The 22,936-nt window shown below is 48.0% G+C and overlaps 1 protein-coding gene across 3 annotated transcripts in view; it reads left to right on the plus strand.

The window, feature by feature from the left end:
• The window catches only part of RAB37 (RAB37, member RAS oncogene family), a 43,518-nt gene that overhangs the window by 1,174 nt on the left and 19,408 nt on the right, over positions 1 to 22,936 (plus strand). For 2 of the 3 annotated variants that reach the window (XM_044453783.1, XM_044453784.1), the window contains exon 1: positions 18,639 to 18,742. In XM_044453783.1, the coding sequence (XP_044309718.1) occupies positions 18,641 to 18,742 (102 nt within the window). In that variant the 5' untranslated portion in view covers positions 18,639 to 18,640. Of the gene's footprint in view, positions 1 to 3,167; positions 3,279 to 18,638; positions 18,743 to 22,936 lie in introns of those variants that run through there. The other variant, XM_044453782.1, reaches the window with a different exon arrangement.

A 22,936-nucleotide genomic window follows, 5' to 3' on the forward strand; every position in this document is an offset into this window, starting at 1 on the left:
TGTGAACTGTGGGTTGTTCACCCTGGTTTGTTCTCTTGGCTGGGTTCAGACAACATGATCATCCACATTTCAATGACATCCCACACTCAACCCATGCTCAGCCCTTGAATGCAGTCTATCAGATGGTCGGGACCTTGCTAGATCTGGTCACCTCCCCTTGCCACCCCCTGGAACGCCCTCTTCACTGCCTTTCTGGAATTGTTCTTGCAGCCCATTGCGGTTCTTTCTGTGCTCCTTGCGGCAGTGCTGGGAGTGAGAGAGATGGCTGCTCTGGGCGCTCGTTCTCAAGGGCTGCTGGCTGGGATTCGTCAGAACTGAACTATGAAGCAGGTCAAAGGGTTGCTGGGGAGGATGGGCTGTGCCAGGACACTGAGATGTCAAGACCAGATGCATCAGGCAGGCCGGCAGGTCCTGGGAACATTCAAGATATAGAACAGGCAGAAAGGGGCCGTGAACATCTGCAATTCTTTACCCCATGAGGAGGCAGCCCAGTGAGACGACTGGCACATGGAGAGGAGGTACTCGCTTTCAGAAGGCCCCTCCCAAAGGGATGGGGCCCAGGCATGCTCAGAAGGAGGGTTCCTGGAGGTGATTCCTGGACTGGGTCCAACAAATCACTCTGCGCATGCTCAGAGAATCATTCTGGGTGATTTGTGCTTTTGGTCAGTATCGAATGCTTTGCAACAAAAAGGGCCTGTGGCTTCTGAAAGCTCAGAGGAGGAACCTCAGCTCATGACAGGTGGGGTAGGAAGGGATCTAAGTCTGGTCCCCAACTCTGGAGTTAGAGCTTTGGCTGACCTCAGATCTGTGAATCTGAAAAATCCTATGCCCTCTGCACACTCTTAAGCCAGGTAACCTTAGAGGGCAATAAAGTTCTGGGACCTTTTGCAGGGGTTTAACGTCCACAGCCAGAGAGAACAAGCTCTGGTTTTGCATTCACACACACACACCCCCCACTAAGCAAGGAAAGCTTATCCAGCAGAAACTATAAAGCAGGCACAAGCTTTTAATTTGCTCTTGTCTTGCCAACCTAACAATCTGAAGCGTGCAAATGTGAGTAGATAAATAGGCACCACTTTGGTAGGAAGGTAATGGCGTTCTGTGTGCCCCGGCACTTAGTCATGCCGGCCATGTGACAACAGAAGCATCTTTGGACAACACTGTTCTTCAGCTTACAAACGGAGATGAGCACCAGTCCCAGAGTCAGACACAACTAGCACACAAGTATGGGGAAACCTTTACCTTGCCTTTTTAAACAGCAAATATTCCTCTTGCAACCCAAACTTACTCTGTATTTCTAGAGAGAGAGAGAGAGAGAGAGAGAGCGCTTCCTACCTAACACAGAGAGACTAGCAGAAAGAGGGAGGATGTCCATTACCCGCTGGGGGGCAACAGTAGAGCTTGTGTGTCCAGAATGTGCTTGAGGAGGAGAGAGAGGAGAGAGAGCAGGTCTGCTTTCTAAGCCCCTGATATTTACACTCTTTCTTTCTGAACACTTGTCCATGGGAAAAATGAGTTTTCCAGGCTTGGGCTAATTGTGAGAAGAGGGCTTGATGGCTTCCCAGTGGCCTTAATTATTGCTTCCCTGCGTAAGAGGTGAGTTCCTTGTCTGTGTTTGCCAGGTGCTATACATGAGGTAATTTCCAGGTGTCTCAGGACAATGAGCCATCCTCTTTGCAGGGTTGTGTTGCCTAATCTCTTGGGGTGGGGGGGGGGGGGGGGGGAGACCTTTTTCCTGCAAGAATTCCAGCATTCATTCTTATCTCACTCTGGCAAGCACAGGATACCAAGTCCTTCTTCCTGAACTCAAGCCTCCCAAAATGGCCCATGGCCTTAAAAGCCCGTTCTGGCTTTGGATGTATGGTTATGGCACTAGTATTGATATATACATGCGCTACAACACTTGAAGGTCATGGTATTGCTCTAACATTGCTTTTTAAAATATATAACCCCTACATTAAAACCAGGAGGAAAATGCAAACTCAAAATCCCTAAGCTAAATATAAAAAAGAACTAAAGGCTTGAGTGTGTGAATGTAGATAACTAGAGAGCAGTCCACTCTTTGAACGAAGGCCTTCCGGACTATCAGCCTGATAAAGGTAGAGGTCCACAGCTTAGGTGAAAGTGAACAGTGGAGTGCCAGGCAATTCAGATGAAGACAAGAGTTAAAAATGATCCAACGGGAATTCAGGGAAGTGCTGGTGGGAGATGGAGAGCTAGACATCGTTTATAAAACAGAGAGCGATACAACAAGAAGCCATTTAAGTTACCTAAGAGGAAAATATCAGTAGTTTTATTACAGATGCTGGAAGAAGAGCTGCATGTGCAAAAGATGACTGAGTTCACAGGAGGTCCCTCGGAGTGAGAATACACCAGCAAGAGAGAGATCTAGTATGAGAACCGATCAGCTGGAGATCATCCGGATCTAGGACCAGGGAACACAGCAATGCTCCAACCCGGCAAAACAGAACAGAGCCAGGCGTAAGGGAGGAGGGAGGCAACAGGATAAGCAGCGATCTCCCAGGCCACAGGCAGAGTAGCTCAGTACTGAGACACAGCAAAGACAGCTTAGAAAAATGAAAGATGCCATGACCTCAGATAAAGGACAAGAGTTTGGTGCAAGCCAACAAGCGTGGAGCCCCTGCCCTGGATTGACCAGGACAGAGACCCCCGGGCTCTGGTCTAGTCCAGAAGAAAGGACTGAAGAGGGAGAGGTTATGTCAACGACACACCCTGAAACTAGAACCAAGCAGAATCGAGTTGGCTTTTGACAGAGGTTTGAATCCAAATCCCATTGAAGGAGGCGAGTAATTAAAAGGGCCAAATGCCTGAAGTACGGATATTCCTTATTTATTAAAGGGGAACGGTTGTAACAAAATGAAAGAGTCTGTATCTCGGGTCTTGGTGTGCTGTGTTTCCTGGGAGAAACCTGGTTGGAGCAATGCCCATGGCTTCTGGTTTGAGAAGAAAGTCGCCACGGACGGAGAGAGCTCTGTAGAAAAACATCTTTGTTTAAATTAAAAAACAAATACAGCATGTAGTGTGATGTTTGATCCTGTACGCAGGGTTCTCCTACCATCTTGAAACAAACATTGGAAACATTTAGTCCATGTTAGATCATTGTTCCTCAAGAGATGCTGATGTGTCCCTCTGTCTGATTTCTGCAGACTATCCTGGTTGGAGACAGTGGAGTGGGAAAGACGTCGTTGCTGGTCCAGTTTGACCAGGGCAAGTTCATACCAGGCTCTTTTTCTGCAACGGTGGGCATTGGATTTACCGTAAGTGCTGCTCAGCTGTTGCAGGCATGCTTGGGAACGGCTACTGCAAGAAGGACACCAGACATTTGCCTTCCCGTGCAGCATCCTCAGCAGATGGTGATAATATATGCTTGGGAGACCTGTTGCCAGGACACACTTATTAGAAGGGTTCCTGTGTCTTCACACCAAGGCCTCTCCTAGCTCACCCATGCTAAGAAAAAGCCATACCTCTGCAGCAGACCAAACACATGGGTACCTTAGAGGGGCCCCGCTCTCCAGACACATCCTTCCCAGCGCTCCGTGCCGTCCCTGCTATTCCCTCCCTTTTCACTGTCCCTGCCCCCCCACCTTTGTTCCCACCTCTGCCATGAGTGAAGGTGGAGCCTCACAACTGTTGTGCCGGGTTCACTAGAAGTGACCTTGAAGAGGCCTGTTAGAGTGAACTGTGGTGGCACCATTTTCTCATCCATCTCGCCTCAGCACAAGTGGAAGACCTCCCCATGGAAGGGGTAAGCAGCAGCAGCGGAAAGCTCCTTGGAAGTCCCTTTCCCTGTTCATCACCAGCTGTTGCTGATGATGTGAACGTGAAAGACGAGGGGGGGGCACCATAAGACTGGCCCAGGGCTCAGTAAGGGGGCAGCCACTGAAGTGCGGCAACTCGGTTCCCCTTTTCTCTTCCCATATTTTTACAATTAGATTTTCTGTATCAACATTTTGCTGCCTCGGGCGTGGGACTGGAAGTAGGGGAGACTCCTGAGTTTGACTGCCCTCTCCTGCCTCTTTATGGCAGAGGTGGTTAAACTGAGGTTTGCTTCACAGAAATAATTAGGGGTGGAACAACATGTTTCATGCGAACAGCCCCAGTGAAAATACGCTCCATGCAAACCCATTGAGATGGAAGTTCTAAGGCTGGCCTTCTTCATCTTGCAGAGGGGCCTTTCAGGGTGACCCCAAGTTTTACCACTGGCCATGCCACCCCACTTCATATTTTTCTTCTTCTGCTTTTAGGGATCCCACTTTTCCTAGCCCCATCTTGGGATCTTCTGTAGTGGGACAACAGAGAATTTCGACTTGGTGTTGTTCATAAAGAGAAGCGATACTGTAGATATGGAAGCAGTAGAAGATTTTACAGAGGGAGGGAGAGGGAGGGAGGGAGCCCAAGCCTACTTTGCATCTTCCAATATAACTTTTTCTTTTGATTTTCAAATGAGCCTTCTTGTCATGGGCCAGAAGAGGAACTGTAACCACAAGAAGGGCAGCTCAGGCCCTTGTTCATATGTTTAGAGCACACGGGTGACATTTTTGTCTGCAAGTGCTGTAGCACACAACCCTGCATGTGTGCTACACAACAATGTGTGAAGTCAAGCACGGACCCAGGAGAAGACTGAGTGAGGGGCCCAGTGTTTCCTAGGCCAGCAAAAACTAGCACTGGGGATCAGCTGGGGAAACAAGGACAAAGCCAGGGAGAAGGAGAGAGCTTCCAGGTAGGGCCCTGCCTCGTTCACAGAATTTCACACAGAGACGAACATTGTTGTCTCCAGCCTGTGACCCACCTGTGTTTTCCCAGCACCTCTTCTGCCTTTTTTCTTACCCGAGGTGGGGGGACCCGTTAAGAGGAAAAGGCGGAACAGGTGAACAGTGGTAGCGCCAGGAGACTTCCGTCTTTTTACACACACCTTGAGTGTGTGTGTGTGAAGGGCTCCTTTTTTCCTGCCTCCAATTGGCTAGAGACCGTCAAATAAGCAAATAAATCAATGGATTGCCAGCCTGCCTCTCACAGCAGCCACCTCGGTGACACTCGGCCCTTCAGGGATTCCTGCGCAACGGCTGCCGCTCTTGCCCTGTTCCCGCCTCGTGATCCTAGCCTGCCAGCTTTGCCTTGCACTGCCTCACCTTGTCTGTGCCTTTTGCTTACTGTCTTTCCTCCTCTCCTGCCTGGATGGATTCCACTCAGCCTTGGACTCCATCTGCCGCTTCGCTCCAGCACGGAAGCGCCCCACGCGAAACACATCCAGTCAGGTTTGTAGCCTTCCTCTTCCTTGGCCAAACCCCACGCGATGTGTCAGGCAGTATCCCATGACAGCCGCCTTTCTCATCTCATAGCTCAGCCTTGCCTGGACTGGTGCCCTCCAGGTGTTCTGGGCTTCATTTCCCATCAGTCTGAGGCATCACAGCCAAGCTGTACTCTGACATACTGGAGGGTACCCAATGGAGGGAAACCACAAAAGCTGCATAAAGGAGGAGTCTGAGCTGTGGGTTCGGTAACATTTTAAGGCCTAGTTTCCAAGCTCCGTAGTCACATAAGTGCACACTTTCTGTCCCTGTGCCATGCACATAGCTTTTTCTTGTCTTTTTGTAGGGGATGTCTTGAATCGCAGTCATCCAGATACCAGACACCTTTCCTGATTTGTGCTGCATGTCTCATGTCATATAATTGTAGGGATTATAGCATGAGTCACTCGGGGTTCGCTATAAATGGTTGTCTCAGAGTTTTAGAAATGGCCTGCCTTACTGTTTGGGGAAGATTAATAGCAGAAATACTTTTTATCCTCTGTAATCTGGCTGAGTGAATCAGGAGAATAAAAACCGTAGAAGCGGTAAGACTGCTTTTGCAGAGGCGTGCTGTTCTTGCCAAACTAGTTTCCTCCTGTGGCGGAAAGATGCCTGTGAAAAATGGTGAAGGTGGAATACAAACGCTTTTGCTGCTATTAATTAATGCAATGTATTCATTTTAAAGAACAAGCTATCTTTACCATAAGTCTTTGCTGCAAAGAATGCTACTGCTTTTCATGAGCACAAGAAAGTAGCGCCTGCAACAGGAAGTTGCAGGGTAGGAGCCTTTTGTTCTGGACGTCAGCCAGCCATGCTCTTTTCTAGGGTACTCTATTCCTTCCCAGCTCCTCCCTGGCTCCCTGTCCCCTGCTCCACACAACCACGGGCAGCATTCTGTGGCCACTGAGCACGCGGTCTACCTTGCGCTGTCTGAGATCTCTCTCTGCACCCAACCCACCAGTAGTGTCCTCCCCCGACATGCACAGTAAACTTCTTCTGTGCTTTTGCAAACCTTTGAGCGCCCTTCAGCCTGCTGCTGTCTCCCTCTTGGGCAGGGATTGTACCATTTTGGCTACATCCGGAGTCCCAAAGAGAAGAAGCAGGATGTTAAAGTGGAAGACTGCCCCCTGGTGGCGCCTGCCTGACAATGTAAAGCAAAAGACAGTCGCTCTTGGGGAGGCTAGCAGAATTTGTGGCTCATTACGGAGTGTCTTCTTTCATCCTCTGGGGGTGAGGAGGAGGATTTACATTAAAATAGATCCCTTTTTATTTTTCAGACTGGGAGTGGGAAAAGACATCCAGCAGGTCTTAAACTCAACGTGTCTTGCATGAGGGACAAACGGGATTCCCGTGCCAGGCATTTCTCCTGCATGGGGCACACAGCTGGGATAAGGGACAACAAACTTTTGCACACTTGTACAAGGTGAAGATCACACTGCATGCAGTGCAAGTCACACGAGTCAATTGTTTGCTGTATGTGCAAATTTTTGGAAGGTGCGGTGCACTGACAGAATGAGCAGAGAAGCCTTAAGAAATTGAGACACAATTCCTTAAGCGGCAATGGTGTGGAGTTTATTATTAGAGTCTGGGAGTCCAGAGCAGAAGGGTGAGCTCTGTCAAACTGAACTTTTATTTTAAATGAAAGGAATGGATAAAGATGCTTTTTAAAGGAAGCAATGGTAGAACTCTTCCATGTCCATGACTCAGTCCGCGACATTACTTTGGCGTGAACTGGAATACCCTCTCCATTCAAATACTGACCGTGGATGGAGACTTGTAACGTCAGCCCACTTGGAAAGCTCCAGGTGTGGAGGTCAGCAACACCCTTCTTCCCGAATAAACAGAGCCATGGCCCCTGCTTCCTGGGGGTGATGGAAGGTGTAATCCAACCCATTTGAAGGGCACCGTGTAGTAGAAGACTTCCTTCAAGTAAAAGTCATAAAAAAGAGCTAACCAAAGCCTTCAGCAGAACCATAGAGCTGCAGGGCAGTTTCAAAAGTCACAAAAGCAGACGTGCCGTCCCTGAGCAGCCAGGAAGTGATTCAGCAAGCTGGCATTGCTAACACACTTTCAGCTGTCTCAGTCTATGGAAGTTTCCAGAAATAGATCAGCCCTAGGAATTGAAAGTGCATGTGATGTTTCACAAGGTGTGGAGGTAAATCTATCTTTCATGCTAAGTAAAAAATAAATAAATAATTCTGACTGCAGGTGGGTGAAAGAAACAGCTGATACATATTCCCTGTTTTTTGTCCGTCCCTGATTCCTCCAAAGAGATGTCCATTTGTGTATACCTGTCTTCTTTTCTAACTGATCACCAGTACAGAATGAAAAGATCTCTCTAGCAGCCGGAAAAGAGATGGACCCACATAGGAAAACCCAGGCCTGGGAGGGGGTTTCCTCTTGCCCTTGTATACCAAAACAAGAATAAGCCTCCCCTTCGGCACATTGGTGGGCACCCCCAAGGCAGGAGTGACTGAGGATAAACAAATGAAGGCATTGAGCAGGCAGGTTCTTCTGCAAGGAGCTTCGCTGTTTTGCACGAAGGGTTCTAGGCTAGCCTGGAGGCTGCACACCACAGGATAACAAGCCCTGATCCTGCAAAGTGTGTTTGTTGTCATCTGGTGGATGAGAAACAGAGTTGTGCGAACCAGGAACTTCTCAGTTTAAATGTCAACTCTCCCATGAATCCAGGAGGAAGCCCTGGGCAAGCCCCCAAGTCACAGTCTCCATCCTGCTTTTTCTACATCTGCAGTGAGGGACTGATACACCTGGCTTTGCAGGATTGATGTAAGGTTTATGAGACAATCTATATGTAGTTCTCTGAATGCAATAAAGTGCCCCAAAAACCCAAGTTGTTATTCTGATGATGGGAAAAATCTTTTCCCTTCTCCAACCTGACGGCATATTATTTATTCATTTGGCACCATGAACAAGCATGGTACTTTATGAAGTAAAGTTTCTCTCATTATATTTAAGAAACCTTTTGCCTCTCTTACTATAAACCCAATTTAAAATGATGTGTGTCTTGAGATATCTATCTCCTCTTACACCTCCGAAGCAGAGCCAGACAAGAGGCTTCTACCTACAGTCTTTTATCATGTTGAAGCAGGTCAGCCAAGGCATCTGCATGAAACAAAAAGGGTACTGCAGTGCTCCCTAGCAAAAGACATTCAGCATTTTGGAAGCCAGATAATTAGAGAGGTTACTGCTCATCTCAAGAAGGTGATTTCAAAGTGAATCCCCCTCCTCCCTTCCCAATCAGAGTTAGCTTCACCCTCAGGGAGGTTCTCACTGCTTCTGATCCAAACAGTGGGAGCACTGGTTGCTACTCAGTTAGTCTGCTCTTTCAATCTGACACCAAGACATCTGTCCTACAAGCCCTACAAGCTGGACTAGAGCCATGGCATGCAGGGAGGGCTGTTTATCCTCTTAAGGGGAAGTTGCCCTTGGTGCCACAGGGTGCTTCAGCCTCTTGGCCTTATACCACTTTAGGGTTGGACTTTGTTAGGCAGCTGGAAAGGGTCAGCTACCACCCTTGACTTGCTGTGGTCCTGATCCTGTCCACTCTCCACAGTGGCTTACAATACGTAAACAAATGCACGTGTATATTAATTGCACCTACATTACAATATCTAATTTGGCCCTTTAAATACATCCCTTCCAAGTGGAGCATAACATTCCATACATTTGATGTACTAGCACTCTGATTCCATGGTTTGTGAAAGCTCACACCACAAGAAATCTCTTACAATTGGACGTTTTTTGAGACTCCTACGTACACTAACTGTAGAGTAAGCAAGTAGCAAATTCTAAACTTGGGGAGGAGTTGCCCTCCAGGGACAGTTCCCCAAGGTCTTTAGAACGGAGGATGTATTTTCGCTGAGGGAAACTGAGGCAGGAGTGGTGGCAGCTCAGCTCAAGACTGTTGCTTTCAGTCCCTGGAACAGGAATTCTGACAAGCTGGTAAACTCCAGGGAGGCTCTGCCATGCCACACTCAAGGAGCTATTTCTGGCATAACTTTAAAAAATTCTTATTTTTTATTTATTTAATTTATTTATATTGTGATTTATATCCTGCCTTTTTCCTACAAAGGGCTCAAGGCAGCTTACATCATTCTCCTCCTCCATCTTATCCCCACAACAACCACCCTGTGAGGTAGGTTGGGCTGAGAGTCTGTGACTGGCCCAAAGTCACCCAGTTGGCTCCATGGCCGAGCGGGGACTCGAACCCAGATCACCTGAGTCCCAGTCCCAGGCTCTTAACCACTGTACCACACTGACTCTCAGTGTGGCACAATAGCATTGCTTGTTGTTTATTATAGCAGCTGTAGCTATTTATTAAGCTTCTTAATAAAATGAGTGTTGTGCAGGCAGTAAAACAACAGTGGCCCTGTCCACAGGCTCCCAATTTGCAGGCCTCAGGCCTCTTTCCTGAAAGAGAAGGCTCTGCATGCTGCTGCGTATTATTTCTTTAAAACATTTTTAAATGGTTTCCTATTTCTTTTTAAAAATGCATCTCAAACAGAGCAGCTGTGAATGGGAAAGAAGGCAGATACCCCTTGCTTCTTCTTTACCAAGTCCAGTTTCCACAAAGTGAAGGGTGAAAAATTATGCCCCAAGACAACTCATAAGAATTCTGCATTCATCTTCTACTCTGAAGGCCATTTCCCCTTTCAGCTGACACATCTAGAAAACTTTCGAAGCCAGAAATGTGCAGATATGTCTTAAGATCACATGGGGCTATCAGAAGTGAGGAAGATCTCAGACTGATGCACATGCTAATTGGGCTCATATGCAACAATAACCCATCATGGGCGACCATCCGTGGTAGACGGTTGTGCTGTATAAACTGAGATGAGTGCCTGCAGGGCAGTGCCTTACAATGCAATGACTGCCCTTGAATAGCGTTGTTGTACTCATGGTAGGTTGTCATATTGGCCAAACATGGGTGACCAAATCCATCATGCATACTGAGACGTGGCTGATTGGCGGGAGATCCAGGACAGATAACAGGAAGTACTTCTTCACACAGAATGTAGTTAAACTAGTGCCTTCAGTTCTATTCGATATAGTGATGGTCACAGATTTGGACAAATTTAAAAAGGGATTGGATAATTACATAGAGGAGAAGGCTATCAACGGCTACTATGCTTATGTACACTTTTGAGGATGAATCACCGAAAAAGGACAAAAGATGACAGTGATTTGCATGAGCTTTACATATACTAGTGTAGAGCTACCTGTGCAAATTTAGAAACAGTAACAATCATTTAAATGTAACTAAGATGCATCTGGCCAGAGTGGGGAGGACTAGCCAGGTGAGCTCCGTGCTTTGCTCAGTCTCTTGCCCTGGTGCTATGGATGGGAAATTTCAAGGCCCAGTTCCTCTTGATGGCCTTCAAACAGAGGACTGTCCTGTGTAAAGTAAGGCACTTGGCCCATCTGCTTCCCCATGAGAGATGCCAGGCCAGATCAGAAAGACATAAGATGTTCTCACTGCATTCCACTACAGGAAGCCTAAATGCCACCATCACCTATGACGCAGGGTCCCCAGCATGACAGCTACAATCATGGCACTCGCCAAAGGCCTCCCAGTGTGGTGCCCATGAGCACCCAAACATTATGTTTCCTTTCTCACATTTATGCATACACCATACTTCAACAGAAGTAGCCCAAATACCCAGGTAAGTGTCCCTTTGAAAGGGTTGTCTATATTCCATCTTTGTCAAAAGGAGAGAGCCATTTCCCCTTCCATTTGTTTCTTTCCATGAAATAGGGAAATAATTTTAAAAATGTGCATACATCACTGAATATTAAAGAGTGTTCCAGTACAAAATGTATCTCCTTAATAACTTCCTCCTCAAAAAGATGCAGCTACTGGATGCAGCCAAAACATATGCTTAAAGGAATCATTCACTGCATTATACCTCCAGCTATTAGCTGAATTCAACAATTCCTTAGATGTTGCAGTGTCTGATAGACATTAAACAAATGTTTTTGGTGAAAAGGAAGCTAGCTAAGATTCATAGGCAAGTCAGGCAAAGGCCAAGGGCGTTTTGTACTGGTCCCCACAGAAGTTTCTCAAATTCCTAGATGTGCCCTCAGGTCCAAGAATTGTGGGGACCCAGATATGGAGGAATACGTCCTGCACACTCCTCAAAGAGGCAAGCTTTTTGGCTTCGGCCACCCTCCCTTGAACTGGTACAGAGAAATTGTGACTGACTACACTACTGTCTTTCCTGTGGAGATTTGCTTTGGACATATCTGTGTTATAGGCCCTTGGGACAAAACAGTACCTGTTTAACTGCAGTTTCTGGGAACTGAAAGCTCCATTTCTCATGAAACTGCTGGGGAAATTATTTGAAGCTCCAGGTGATGGCTATAATTTTCCTCTGCATCACAGAATAATCGCCACTTGTAAAATATCCATGAGAAGCCTTAAATCACATTGAAAGTTTTAACCACATGAAATCCACCAAACAATCTAATCTACATTCAGTGCTCTGGATCGTATGCAGTTACATTTCTTGAATATTTTCCATAGCATTGTTACAGAGACTGGAAATACAGGTTCCTCTAGCAAGGGGTAATGGAAAATCAAGGCTAAATGGGAGGTCTTGGAGACTTGGGAGAGTAACTCCAAAAGTGAAAGAGAAATATGTGCTTGAGTGAAATGTATCTGCCGGTGCATCTGCCTGTGTTTGCACGCATCATTACACCCAAGAACAGGACATTGCTACACACCTAGGAATGAAAGCCAACCACACTTCTTACAGGAGATCACTGCCCAGATGGGTTTATGCCAGTGGCTTTCCCTTGGACAGTCAGCCATGCAACATACAGTAAAACCAAAGTAAACCAAATCTGACCTCAGCATTGCGATTTTGAATTCACACAAGTGTAAATACTGAGATTGAAATCATTAGTCACCTATTCGAAGCACATTTAATCTGGTCTAGTTATAGACAACTGTGCTGTGTGATGAGTCTTTTAGTGCAATCCAGTTTAAACAAAAAGGGGGAACTACAACTCCAAGCAGGCCCCCACCAGTAAAAGACTGCACCTTTTGTAAATGGTTGCACTTTTCTTCAGTCGTGAGATTTGATAAGGGGCTGCCTCAGGTGGGCTATACAAGCCGTTCCAGCATCAGTGGAGTGGCAAGCCTTCCAGAGGCCTAAATGACACAGGGTACCTGTGAGCATCACACTGCCGCACCAACGCAGTTCTGCTGCAGTAACAAAAATGATGGAAGAGAAGCAGGCACTGACAGGACTCCTGGAATGATAACCAGGAAAGGCACGGGGTTGTCAGCAGCTCAGCTGGAAGGCGGCACACTTGGTCTCATAGGACAGGCCAGGGAGACTCACCCTGTGCAACAGCTCTTGGTTCCCCCAGCTGATTTTGCCCTGTTCCCCACATATCCACCATTTGGTGGTTTCTTGGCTTTTGCACGATTTCTTCCTTGTGCTCAGAGGCGGAAGCACTTCTCTGAAGTCTTAGTGATTGGCAGTAGGGACGCTGAAGCTACAAGTGGCTGGTATTTTCTGTGCTCTTTGCCACAGCCCCATCATCCCAGAAGGAATGCTTTCAGTCTTCAGTGCTAGTCCCTTCTCTGCAGGAATTAAGATGTCCAAAGTACGCATGGGATTGTGGTTGCAGGAGCCAGATTGGTACAGAGAGTAGGTTTAGTGCTAGATAGGGCCACCTTGGTTTAAGTCCCCACTCAGTCATGAAGTAGATGGAGTGACCTGGAGTGGGTCACTTGCTTATGGGGTTTTCGGGCTGAATGAAGCAGAACATCAGAACCTTAGATTCAGTCTGAACTTGGATTCAGTCCAATGAAGGAGCAATAAATATCACTATCATCAGGAAGGGATGTGGCACCTATTCCTTTTTCAACCAATGTGAAGTTGAATTCATATTTTAAAGTTATCAGAATTGCACTTTACCCTTTAAAGAAATGCAAGAAACAAGGTTACACACTTTCACCATTCCAATATTTTGTAGATTGTTCCCCCACAATTTCCACACACCACCTTTACCTGGATACCAAAAACTAAAAATAAAGAAATGAAACTGAGCTATTGTTAGGATGGGTTTTATGAGTAGGAGATGAGGAAAAGGTATAAATAATTTGAAATTGTTTAACAGAGGTTTTTTGTTATACAAGGTATTTGTACCCCTCACTGAATACTTAAAGAGGTCTCTACAAGAGAAGACATGCTTTTTTAAAAGCACGTGATCAATCCACCCAAAATCTCCAGAGAGCAGTCTGTCTGCCTGCTTTACTTTGGAGCTGTGTAAAAGAGGCTAATAGACGCCCTCCAGTATTTCCTCTCCCTACAGATCTGAATTCTATTTCCCAGAGGGATGTGAACATATTCACTGTATCGCATTATACTATGTCACGGGTAGGAATGGTCTGGCCCCGGTGGTCCTCCTGGGGCCCAAATTCAGGGTGCTGCCACCACAGATGCCCCAGCCTCTTTCACCTAGACACCACATTCCTGGCTTCCCCACAGTAGTTGCCCATTCTGAAAGGTTGTGATGCTCCTCACAGGGGGCTTCGTTATTGGCAGGAAGAGTTTCGGCAGACCAGTATTTTTCTTTTTTTTATTTTACATTGCATACAAATACAGTCAAGCTATTAATATCCTCAGTGATACAGTTAATACAGTCAGTTCTTCACCAGTCAGTTTCTATGCAGTTAAAACCTACGAGACCAGAAATGGAGGTGATCCACTGGAGGTCCATCCACTCCATCAAACGCTTGGAAATGCATCACAAATGGGTACCAGATTCTAACAAAATCAAATCTCTTTATTTTCTCTCTAGCCAAACAAAAATGTATGGTCAGCCTTTCCATCAATGCCACTGACCGCGTCCTATCTAGGTATTTCCTAAATGAAAGCCCTTGAGCATCTTTCCGAAAACTTGCAAACTCCACTCTTGCAGTGAATACAGGCTGGTGGTTTTGTCAGCTGGCCCTGCCCTTCGGATTTAGGCTCACTCACCTTTCGAATGCTACCTGCCAGACGTTTTTTGGAAATCAGTTCAGCCCTTTGGTGGAGGGAGCTTCCCCACCCCTGTAGTGCTTTGCCAACACGTTATCCTCTTCAAAATGGCTAATCAAAATTAAGAAGAGCCAGTGTGGCAGAGAGGTTAGAAGGCTGGACTTGGAAGACTTGGCTTCTACTCTCTACTCAGCCCAGAAGTTCACCGTGGGACTTTGGGTCAGTTGCTGACTCTTAGTGTAACCACCTCACAGGGCTGCTGTGAGGATACGGTAGAGAAGAGAAGGCCATCCAAGCCACTTTCGGTCCCTTGCATGGGGAAAAAGCTGGGATATGAACGTAATAAATATAGTTATGGAACAAGGTCCCTACTGAGGCCTGCCTGGATCCAACCTTACTATCATTTCAGCACCAGATAAATATGATCCTTTATGTCAGGGCATTCAGTTAGGTTACTAATTAGTTGCTAAAGTGATCCTAAGATTTTCTTTAAGTTATTGTAATTTTTTGTATCTGTTTCAAATTTGGTTTTAAATTTTGTACGGCAAGCTTTTTATGATGTTTTAATGTGGCATATTTTATACTGTATTTTTAATGTGCTCTTGCAAACTGTCCAGAGAGCCTTAGCTATTGGGCAGTATAGAAAACAAAGAAATACATAAAATAAAATAGTGAATTCAGTCAAAAGTTCCATAGGGACACCTGCTGCATCTCAAGTAGTGTTTTCAGCCTTTAAAAAAAAAAGATTTGTGTTTTACTTTGAAACCCAGGATCTGATACTGTGGAGTATCCATGCAAGGGAAGCTTAGGCCAGACAACCAAGGTGGGGGTCAAAAGTGGGGAGAAACTGGCAATTAATTTTGTAAATCAACAGTTAATTTCCAGGAGCTGCAGCTCTCCCAGTAGGAAAAAAACCCCTACAAGCCCAGTCAGAGGAGTTGTATTCTGTAATTACCATGAACATGACTATGTCCAAAGGAAAAAACCCAACAACTCACTCAAAACAGATTAGATTAGGAGACTGTTTAGGTAAGATGATTCTTTACTGCCGTGCAAATGTGCGAAGAATTTCTGGCAGTCCTCAAAACAGATATGCACACTTTGTTCTGTTTAACTGCTGGATTTGCTCAGATTAGAGGAGTTTAATGCAATCTGAGACTTCCAAAGGATCACATTTACTCTTTCTCTGATATTGTTTGATGTTCATGTGATAAGTAAACAACGGATCTCTGTATCTGTAGAGGTCAGAGGTCACACTGAAGGCAAAGATGTGGCTCGGACTTGGCAGTGGAAGGACGGACCTGCATTTAAGGGCTGGTTAATTTCATAGACTCAGCTGCTCTGCCATGGGAACTGCACAGCACATTCAGTTGCAGGGCCAGAGTGGCAACACTGACCTTCTGATGCACTTCATACCGTTGCTGAGCGGGCATCGGATCCAGAGGGTGCCCCTGCTTGGATGTGAACCGCAATGCTGACGACCCTGTCCTGGGTGCACTTCTCCCAAAGGCTGGCCCCTTTGGCAGGAGGGATTTCTGTGGTGGCAGAATTTGCAACAAGAGTCTCTAGCTTTGTTTGTTTGTTTACCTTATTTTTTGCATTAATTAGTCCAAAGGACTCTCTAAGTGGATTACCAAAATAGAAAAAAGACAGAGTAAGGACAACAGTAAGAGCAAAGTGTAAGGATCAAATAGCAGCCCTAAAACAAACAAGAGAAAATGCAGAGCATATACAATAAGAATGCACAATAAAAACATATACTAATATACATAATAATATACAATAAAATATATAATACAACATGCAGCTGAGAGATTAGGTGTGTATAAGATTGAAATAGTATGTTAAAACCATAGAACAATATAAAACCATATATCTTAAAATTAAACAGTATAAAATTGGTTATTAAAATGTCTGGAGAACAGAGCGGCTTTTACATGACCCCAAAAAGATTGTAATAAAGGCACCAGGTGAACTGTCCTTGGGAGGCTGTTCCATATTTGGGGTGCCACCACTCAGAAGGCCCTTCTTCTATTCACCATCCTCCTCACCTCCTTGGATGCATGCCTGGATGTACCTTCATGGGTTGCCAGGCTGCATTTCATGATAGAAAATCACCCTACAGATATGCTATAGCCCCATCCAGTCTTTTTAGTGTGTGTGTGTGTATAAAGCAGGATTATTCTATCCTTGATTTAGTGCCAGTGACACCTGGAAAAGTCCAGATGTTTTGAAGACCTGGAGTTTAAAATAGAATAATGTAGACCTGTACTATCTATTCCTCTAATGCCAATGTATATGGGACACAGTCCTGTTTAGTATTGCACATTTTGCAATAGCATGGGCATTTTTATTCCTTTATAGTGCAATGTCTACTCAGAAGCAAGACTCACTTACTTCAAAGTAAGTAGATATAGAACTGGCGCCTCAGGGCAAAATGCATGTTTAGACCAAAACAGATAAATAAAGGGTCCAAGATTCCCAGCACTGCCCAGCTAGCATGGCTGGCTGGACAAGGCTGGGAGGCGTGGCACCTTTTTGTCTAAAGGTAAGAAGAGGAAAAGAGCAAGGGTCCGTCTCATCCTCACTCTGTCCACCCAGTGGCCAGACTGGTGGCCACGGGAAACCTGCAAGCAGAGCGTGAGTGCAACAGAACCCTCCTGCCCATGCTCCCCAGCAACTGATCTCCATGTGCATGAGTAATACCGTGAGAGGCAACAGATGGCCATCTAGTAGCCAATAATAGTTTTCTTCACAAATTTGTCGAGTTTCTCCCTTTGAAGTCATCCAGATCGGTGGCCATGGGCATATATTGTGGCAGCGAATCCCATAGTTTAACTAGGCATTGTATGAAGAAGGCTCTCCTTTTGTCTGCCCCAGATCTTCCACCAACCGGTCTCACAGGATGACCCCGGGTTCTACTGTTACAAGAGAGGGAGGTGAGCATATTAACAAAACCATCTTCTGCTTGAAGGATGCTTTGGACTTCAACCCCCATCAGTCCATCTAGCATGGCCAGCAGCCAAGGATGCTGGGAGCTGTGGTTCAGACATCTGCATCCATCCACCATGTCTTGCTGGCTAGCTTCTTGTTGTAGTTCATTCCACCTGGAGGGGAAGGCTGGCTCTCAGCATCAGCCCAGTGGCCTGACTGACTGGCAGGCTGGCTGATTTTTCTGCTGTGGGTGAGAGGCCAGGACCCCGGGCAACCCAGAATTTGCTTTCTCAGCACGCTTTAGATTTGGGCATGTTTTCTCTCTTCTTCCCTTATTTAATCTGCAGAAATTGCACATACTTGCATCCCTGTCCAGAGGGGTGGAGGGGGACACCTATTTTGGTGCCTTGTGCTACAACAGGGCATCTTAAGCTTTATTGCCTTTCTGTCTTTCTGCCACTGCCCTACCCTAAAGCTGATTTTGGTGGATCTGGTGGGGGCAGGGGCAGGGCACACGTGCAGAAACAGAAACTGATCCTGGGTAATCTGCCATTGTTCCTCGGTGTTCAGTTGGGTTACTTCCAGGGAAGTGCTTTGTATCGGCTACGATCAACACCAAGCGATGACGGACCCTGGCCGGGATGCATGTTCTGCCTAGCATAAGGCTGGCTCAGGCCACAATCTGACAACTTGCCGTAAAGCAAGAGAGCAAGAGAGCTCCGGCTGTGGGTGGTACAGAAATGCAATAAAGAGCAACATCAGGGGTGGAGAACTTGTGACCTCCAGATACTTTGGCCTGTAACTCTCCTCGCTCCATCAGCAAGAAGTGGCATGGTCCCGAGGCCTCGCCCCCTCCATAATTTTTGGACTCCAACCCTGATCAGCCCCACCGGGCTAAAACATTCAGAAGGCCACAGATGCCACCTTCCCGCTATCCAGCCTTCGAAGTGGGCTCCCCTGAACACAGTGGGGCTTCCGTCGGCGGAGACTGCGCGGAGAAGAGGCCGCTCCGCTCCGCTCCCTCTGAAAACAGGCGCCGAAGGAGCGACCACATCCCCGTTAAGCCGCCGCCGGTGTCCCCGCTCATGGGCACCAGCGGGTGGCTCACCGAGCCTGTGCGCAAACTAAGCGGGGCGAAGCCGCGCGGCCGGGGCGGGGTTCAGGCTCTGGCCACGCCCGGCCCGGCCCGGCCCGGGAAAGGCACGCCGGAGCTGCGCGCAGCGGGCTTTGGATCCCGCCTTTGGCCCTGGCGCGCAACGGCCGCGGCGGGGCTCGGCGAGGGGCGGGCCTGCGGGCGGGCGGGAGGAGGAGCGCGGGCAGCGCGGCCGGAGGCGCCCGCAGCCTCCGCCGCCGAGCAGTCCCCGCGCCCTGCCGGCAGCCACCATGATCAGCAACGGCGGCGCCAGGGGGTGCGCCCCACCTGCGCGCAACGGGGCCCTGGAGAGAGCCTCGTCTCTGGGCAGCACTTACGACGTCTCCGGCAAGGTTGGGCACTAGGGGGCGCGGCGGGTGCGGCGGGCGGGGGCGTCGTGGGGGCAGCCTTCTCGGCTGTCAGCGCAGCCTTGGGGTGCATTTCGGTGGGGCGCGGGCTGGAGGCGAGGGCAAGGCGAGGAGGGGTCTCCACACACCCCCTCGCCTCACTCCTGCCTGCCGGGTGGTTTTCGAAATTTTCCACTGTGCCCCTGAACGCGGGTGTAAGAGTGGCGGGACGAGGACCGGCTCCTCTCAAGTTTCTCCCATGCAAGCCGCCGCTGGCGCTCAGAGCTGCCGGGAAAGCCCTTCCCCTCCATCCTAGGTCGGCGCAGGTTGCCTGTAGCCACCGGGAAAGGAGGGGAGAGCAGTCCGCTCAAGCTCAGAGGCTACCATTGGCGGGCCTCCAACAGGTGCAAGTTTCCCCAACGCGTGGATAGAAATTCACCTGCTGAATCCCGCCTGTTACTCAGCTGCTGTAGTGCGAATGGAAAAGATGGCAAAGCTCACCCTTGTCACTGAAAATGGGCTCTGTTTTGCGAAGTTTTGACAGAGTCCATAGCACGCTTTACCAGTCTGAGCCCGTGAGTTCGGGAGATGGGGTGGGGTTCACTGACTGCAGCTTCCCTGCCCCTGTACTTGAGGGAGAGCGCTAATTAAAATGGATCGCCAAGAAACAGCAAGAAAGTGCTCGCTCGCTCGCTCGCTCGCTTGCTCACTGGCTTGCTGTCAGCAGTGGCAGTTGCTGTTTAAACCACATCGGGAGGAAACAGCTGAAAGTCAGCTTTGTAAGAAGGCCTTGTGAGGCACTTCCTGCAGAACGTGGGGAAGGCAGCAGAGCTGAGCTGGTCAGTTTCGGGGTCTGGGCATGCACCTGTCTCCCCAAACTGGGAGGTGAGCTCTAGGCATCCTGCTCTTATGGGGGATCCTCCATTTGTCTACTTGAAATAAAGTCCCCTTGCATTAAGGGGACCTGCTCCCCAGCCAGCGTGCATAGAGCTCCAGCCTTGGGGGTGAGAAACTCAGAGGGGAAGGAATAGTCACTGAGCTCGTTTCTCATGACAGGACAACCCAGCCTGGGTAACGAGGCAGGGCAGGTTGTCTTGTCATCCGAACGCAGACTGCTTCCCACCGGGTGGCCTTTCTTTCCTTGACAAGCCACCCTGAGAACCCATGGGTTGTGCACATGATGGGTTGTCTCACCATCTGGTCCATGGCAACCAGTCCCACTACGGGAAAAGGGAAGCAGCAGGTGAGGCATTCAGCCAGAACTGCAAAAAAAGGAAAGGAAAGAGAGAAGAGAAGCAAAGAGAAAAGAAAAAGAAAAGGCTGTGGCAATCTCACCTGTGTCACCATCAGCGAAAGCCCAAGTGGCATATTGGAGCAGCTGTCACTGGTTGGTCACCCATTTGAAAAAGTTTCTGCACACTCCAAATGTGTGCAAATATTTTCATTTTTTAAAATATGATTAGACTTGTGTAAGTGTGGAGGCGAACACTTCTCTGGGTCCAGAACTGCAAAGTCTCACCTGAGCAATGTCCTGGGCGTGGGATGCATCAGGTACCAGTCTGGAACATTGATCCAGAGAGGCTTCAAATTGTTTTGTTTTTTTCTTTGGTTTGACATGAAATAGGGCTTTCAAAACAAACAAACACAGAGATAGGGATTTAGGCAGAACAAAATAGGTTAGTTTGGGCAAGGAAGTATGCATTTAAAATGGACAGTATGCAGTTCCGACAGCAGTCAAATGCACATATTAGCAAAAGGGAGGGGGTTTTACTTTGCAAACCTCCTTTCCGGTTTCAGAAATAGGTGGAAGAGCTGGGGGTAGCAGGGCCTGTGGAAAGACACTGAAACCCTTTAGGATCTCACAGTGAAGGGAGGGGAAGGGGACCCCCCGCTTTTGCAAACTAAGATCAGTGGCAGCTTTGCTTTGACTTGCTCAGCCACCAGCAATACTGTAGGTTCAGTAATATGACTACATAAAGAGGAGCAGGGAAACATCTCCGTTGCATCCTCCAATAATAGATGTGGGCATAGTGCCAGGCCATTTGGCTTTTCAAGGCTTTTTGGAAGGGAGCAGATATTTATGCATTTTGATCTGTGCCAGCACTTTAACATGAACAGCCAAAGCCTGCCTTGGACCCAGAAAACCAGTGTCCAGTCTTCCTGTTTTTACCCTCCTAGCAAGCCATCATTGTTGGAAAAACAGTGGCATTTAAATGGCCTCGTTCAAGCCTTCCCCAGCCTTCCAGATATTTGGACTTCAACTTCCAGTCAGCACAGCTGATATATACAAATCTTGAGATGGGTGATCTAAAACAGCTAAAGGGCACCAGGTGATGGGAAGTTGCGAGCTCTCCTGCACTAGAGACATTCCAAAAGAAACTGGGCAGCCATCTGAGTGGGATGGTGTGACTTGGCGTCCTGCAGCCGCAGGGGGTTGGACCCAGTGGCCTTCTTGTCCACTTCCAGCTCTGCTATTCCATGATCTGTGATTCTAAGTGGCTTGTTTGAACACAAGTGAAGGTTTTGAGCAGAAAGTGGCTGAATGGAAGGGTTCAGGCCAGATGCTATCCTATCCCCAAATTGATTTCAGGGAGATTATGCCAGGGCTTCACTGCATGCTTGTGTAGTTGAGCATATATGTCGCTGCATTGGGCTAACCCAGCTGCCCTCCTGGAAATGGGTGAATCTTCGTTTCTCCCTGCCCTCAATCACTGGAGTCTCTAGGATTGGGGCAATGCTGTCCCTGAGCATGACCCTCGTATGTTCTCACAGAAATGAATGCTCGGTATTTCTCCTGTGGGGGAAATGACAGTGCTGCACTTGGAGACAGAATTGCATGCAGCCAAGGAAAGACCTGCCCTGCAGCCTACCCAGGGGGTGCTTCCAGGTGAGGCTTTTCTGGCACCGTCATGCTGATACATTCCACAAAGAACACTCCTTCCATGTGGAACTCATGCTTTCCCAGCACTTCTTCCATCTTTCTCTCTCATTGCAGAAAAAAACCCGTTAAGGAGAAAAAGGTGGAAGGGGTGTCCAGTGCCCTTGGACTGGGGGTAGCTCTTCAGGGCCTCTCATCTGGAAGCACCCTCAGTGGCCCGCACTTCCAGTGGTCCTGCTTCTCCAGTGGAGGTGGAGGGACGCCTCCTCTCCTTCTCTCTCTTAAACGCCATGCCAGTAGTAAAATAACATCCAGAAGCAAAGTCTAATGCTGTTTTCCATTCAGTCAGTACCAGCTCCACATCTGGGGGGAAAGTGTTTAGCAGGATGTTTCCAGTTGCCCCCACCTCTGTGTAGGCCCCACTTCCTCCTCATCACTGCTCGCTTGCTTGTCCGGCCCCTCCGTCTTCTCTATTGCTACAGGAGGAGCCATTGTCAGGCCAGTGGAGTGTTGGAGATGGTGCTGGGCCTGCAGGTGGACCCATTACGCCAACCCTCCGGGAAGCCCTTCATCAATTTCTCTTATCACAGGGCAAAACACCAAACACCCCGCCTGCCTGCCTGTATCTCCTCTACATATGCCACTCTTTGAGCGCTTGCCCTTTTCCTTTACGGACACATCCCCTGCATAAAAATACTGGGTGGGGTGGACTCCCCTGCAGACAAGTACTTCTTCTCCTTCCCTGCTCTTAAAATGGAACCTGTTGGGGGTGCAAATGTGAAGTGCGCTTGTTGTTTTAACTTAGGGTGGGAAAAGTGCACCTCAGCTATTAGATGGTCAGAAAAAACTGCCTTCCAGTTGATGAAGAGCGGTTCCAAAGACTAGGCAGACATTTCCCAAAGTGCTGTTTCCCAAACTCATAGACTGCTGTGCAGGAAGGTCAAGATCTCTTCTTGCTGATGCCAGAGTGTGGGACACGGAATAATCAGTTCAAGTTGCGACCACCCAGATTCAGGCTGGACACCAAGAAGAGCTTCCTCACAGTCAGAGCAATATGGCAGTGGAATGAGCTGCCTAGGGAGAAGGTGGGCTCTCCCACACTAGAGACATTCAGAAAGAGACTGGACAGCCCTCTGAGCGGGATGGTGCAAATCGGTGCCCTGCTCCAGCAGGGGGCTGGACCCAGTGGCCTCCATGACCCCGTCCAGCTCTGCTTTTCTATGATTCTATGATGACTCCATCACTCTAAGGACATTCTGTTGTCCTGGTGTGCGCTTCTAGTTTTGCTTGTTAGTTTGTTTTCAGTTTTTCAGAGGCTAGTA

This window comes from Varanus komodoensis, unplaced genomic scaffold (genome assembly GCF_004798865.1).
Source record: "Varanus komodoensis strain SLA01 unplaced genomic scaffold, ASM479886v1 scaffold7_1, whole genome shotgun sequence".
Classification (NCBI taxonomy): Eukaryota; Metazoa; Chordata; class Lepidosauria; order Squamata; family Varanidae; genus Varanus; species Varanus komodoensis.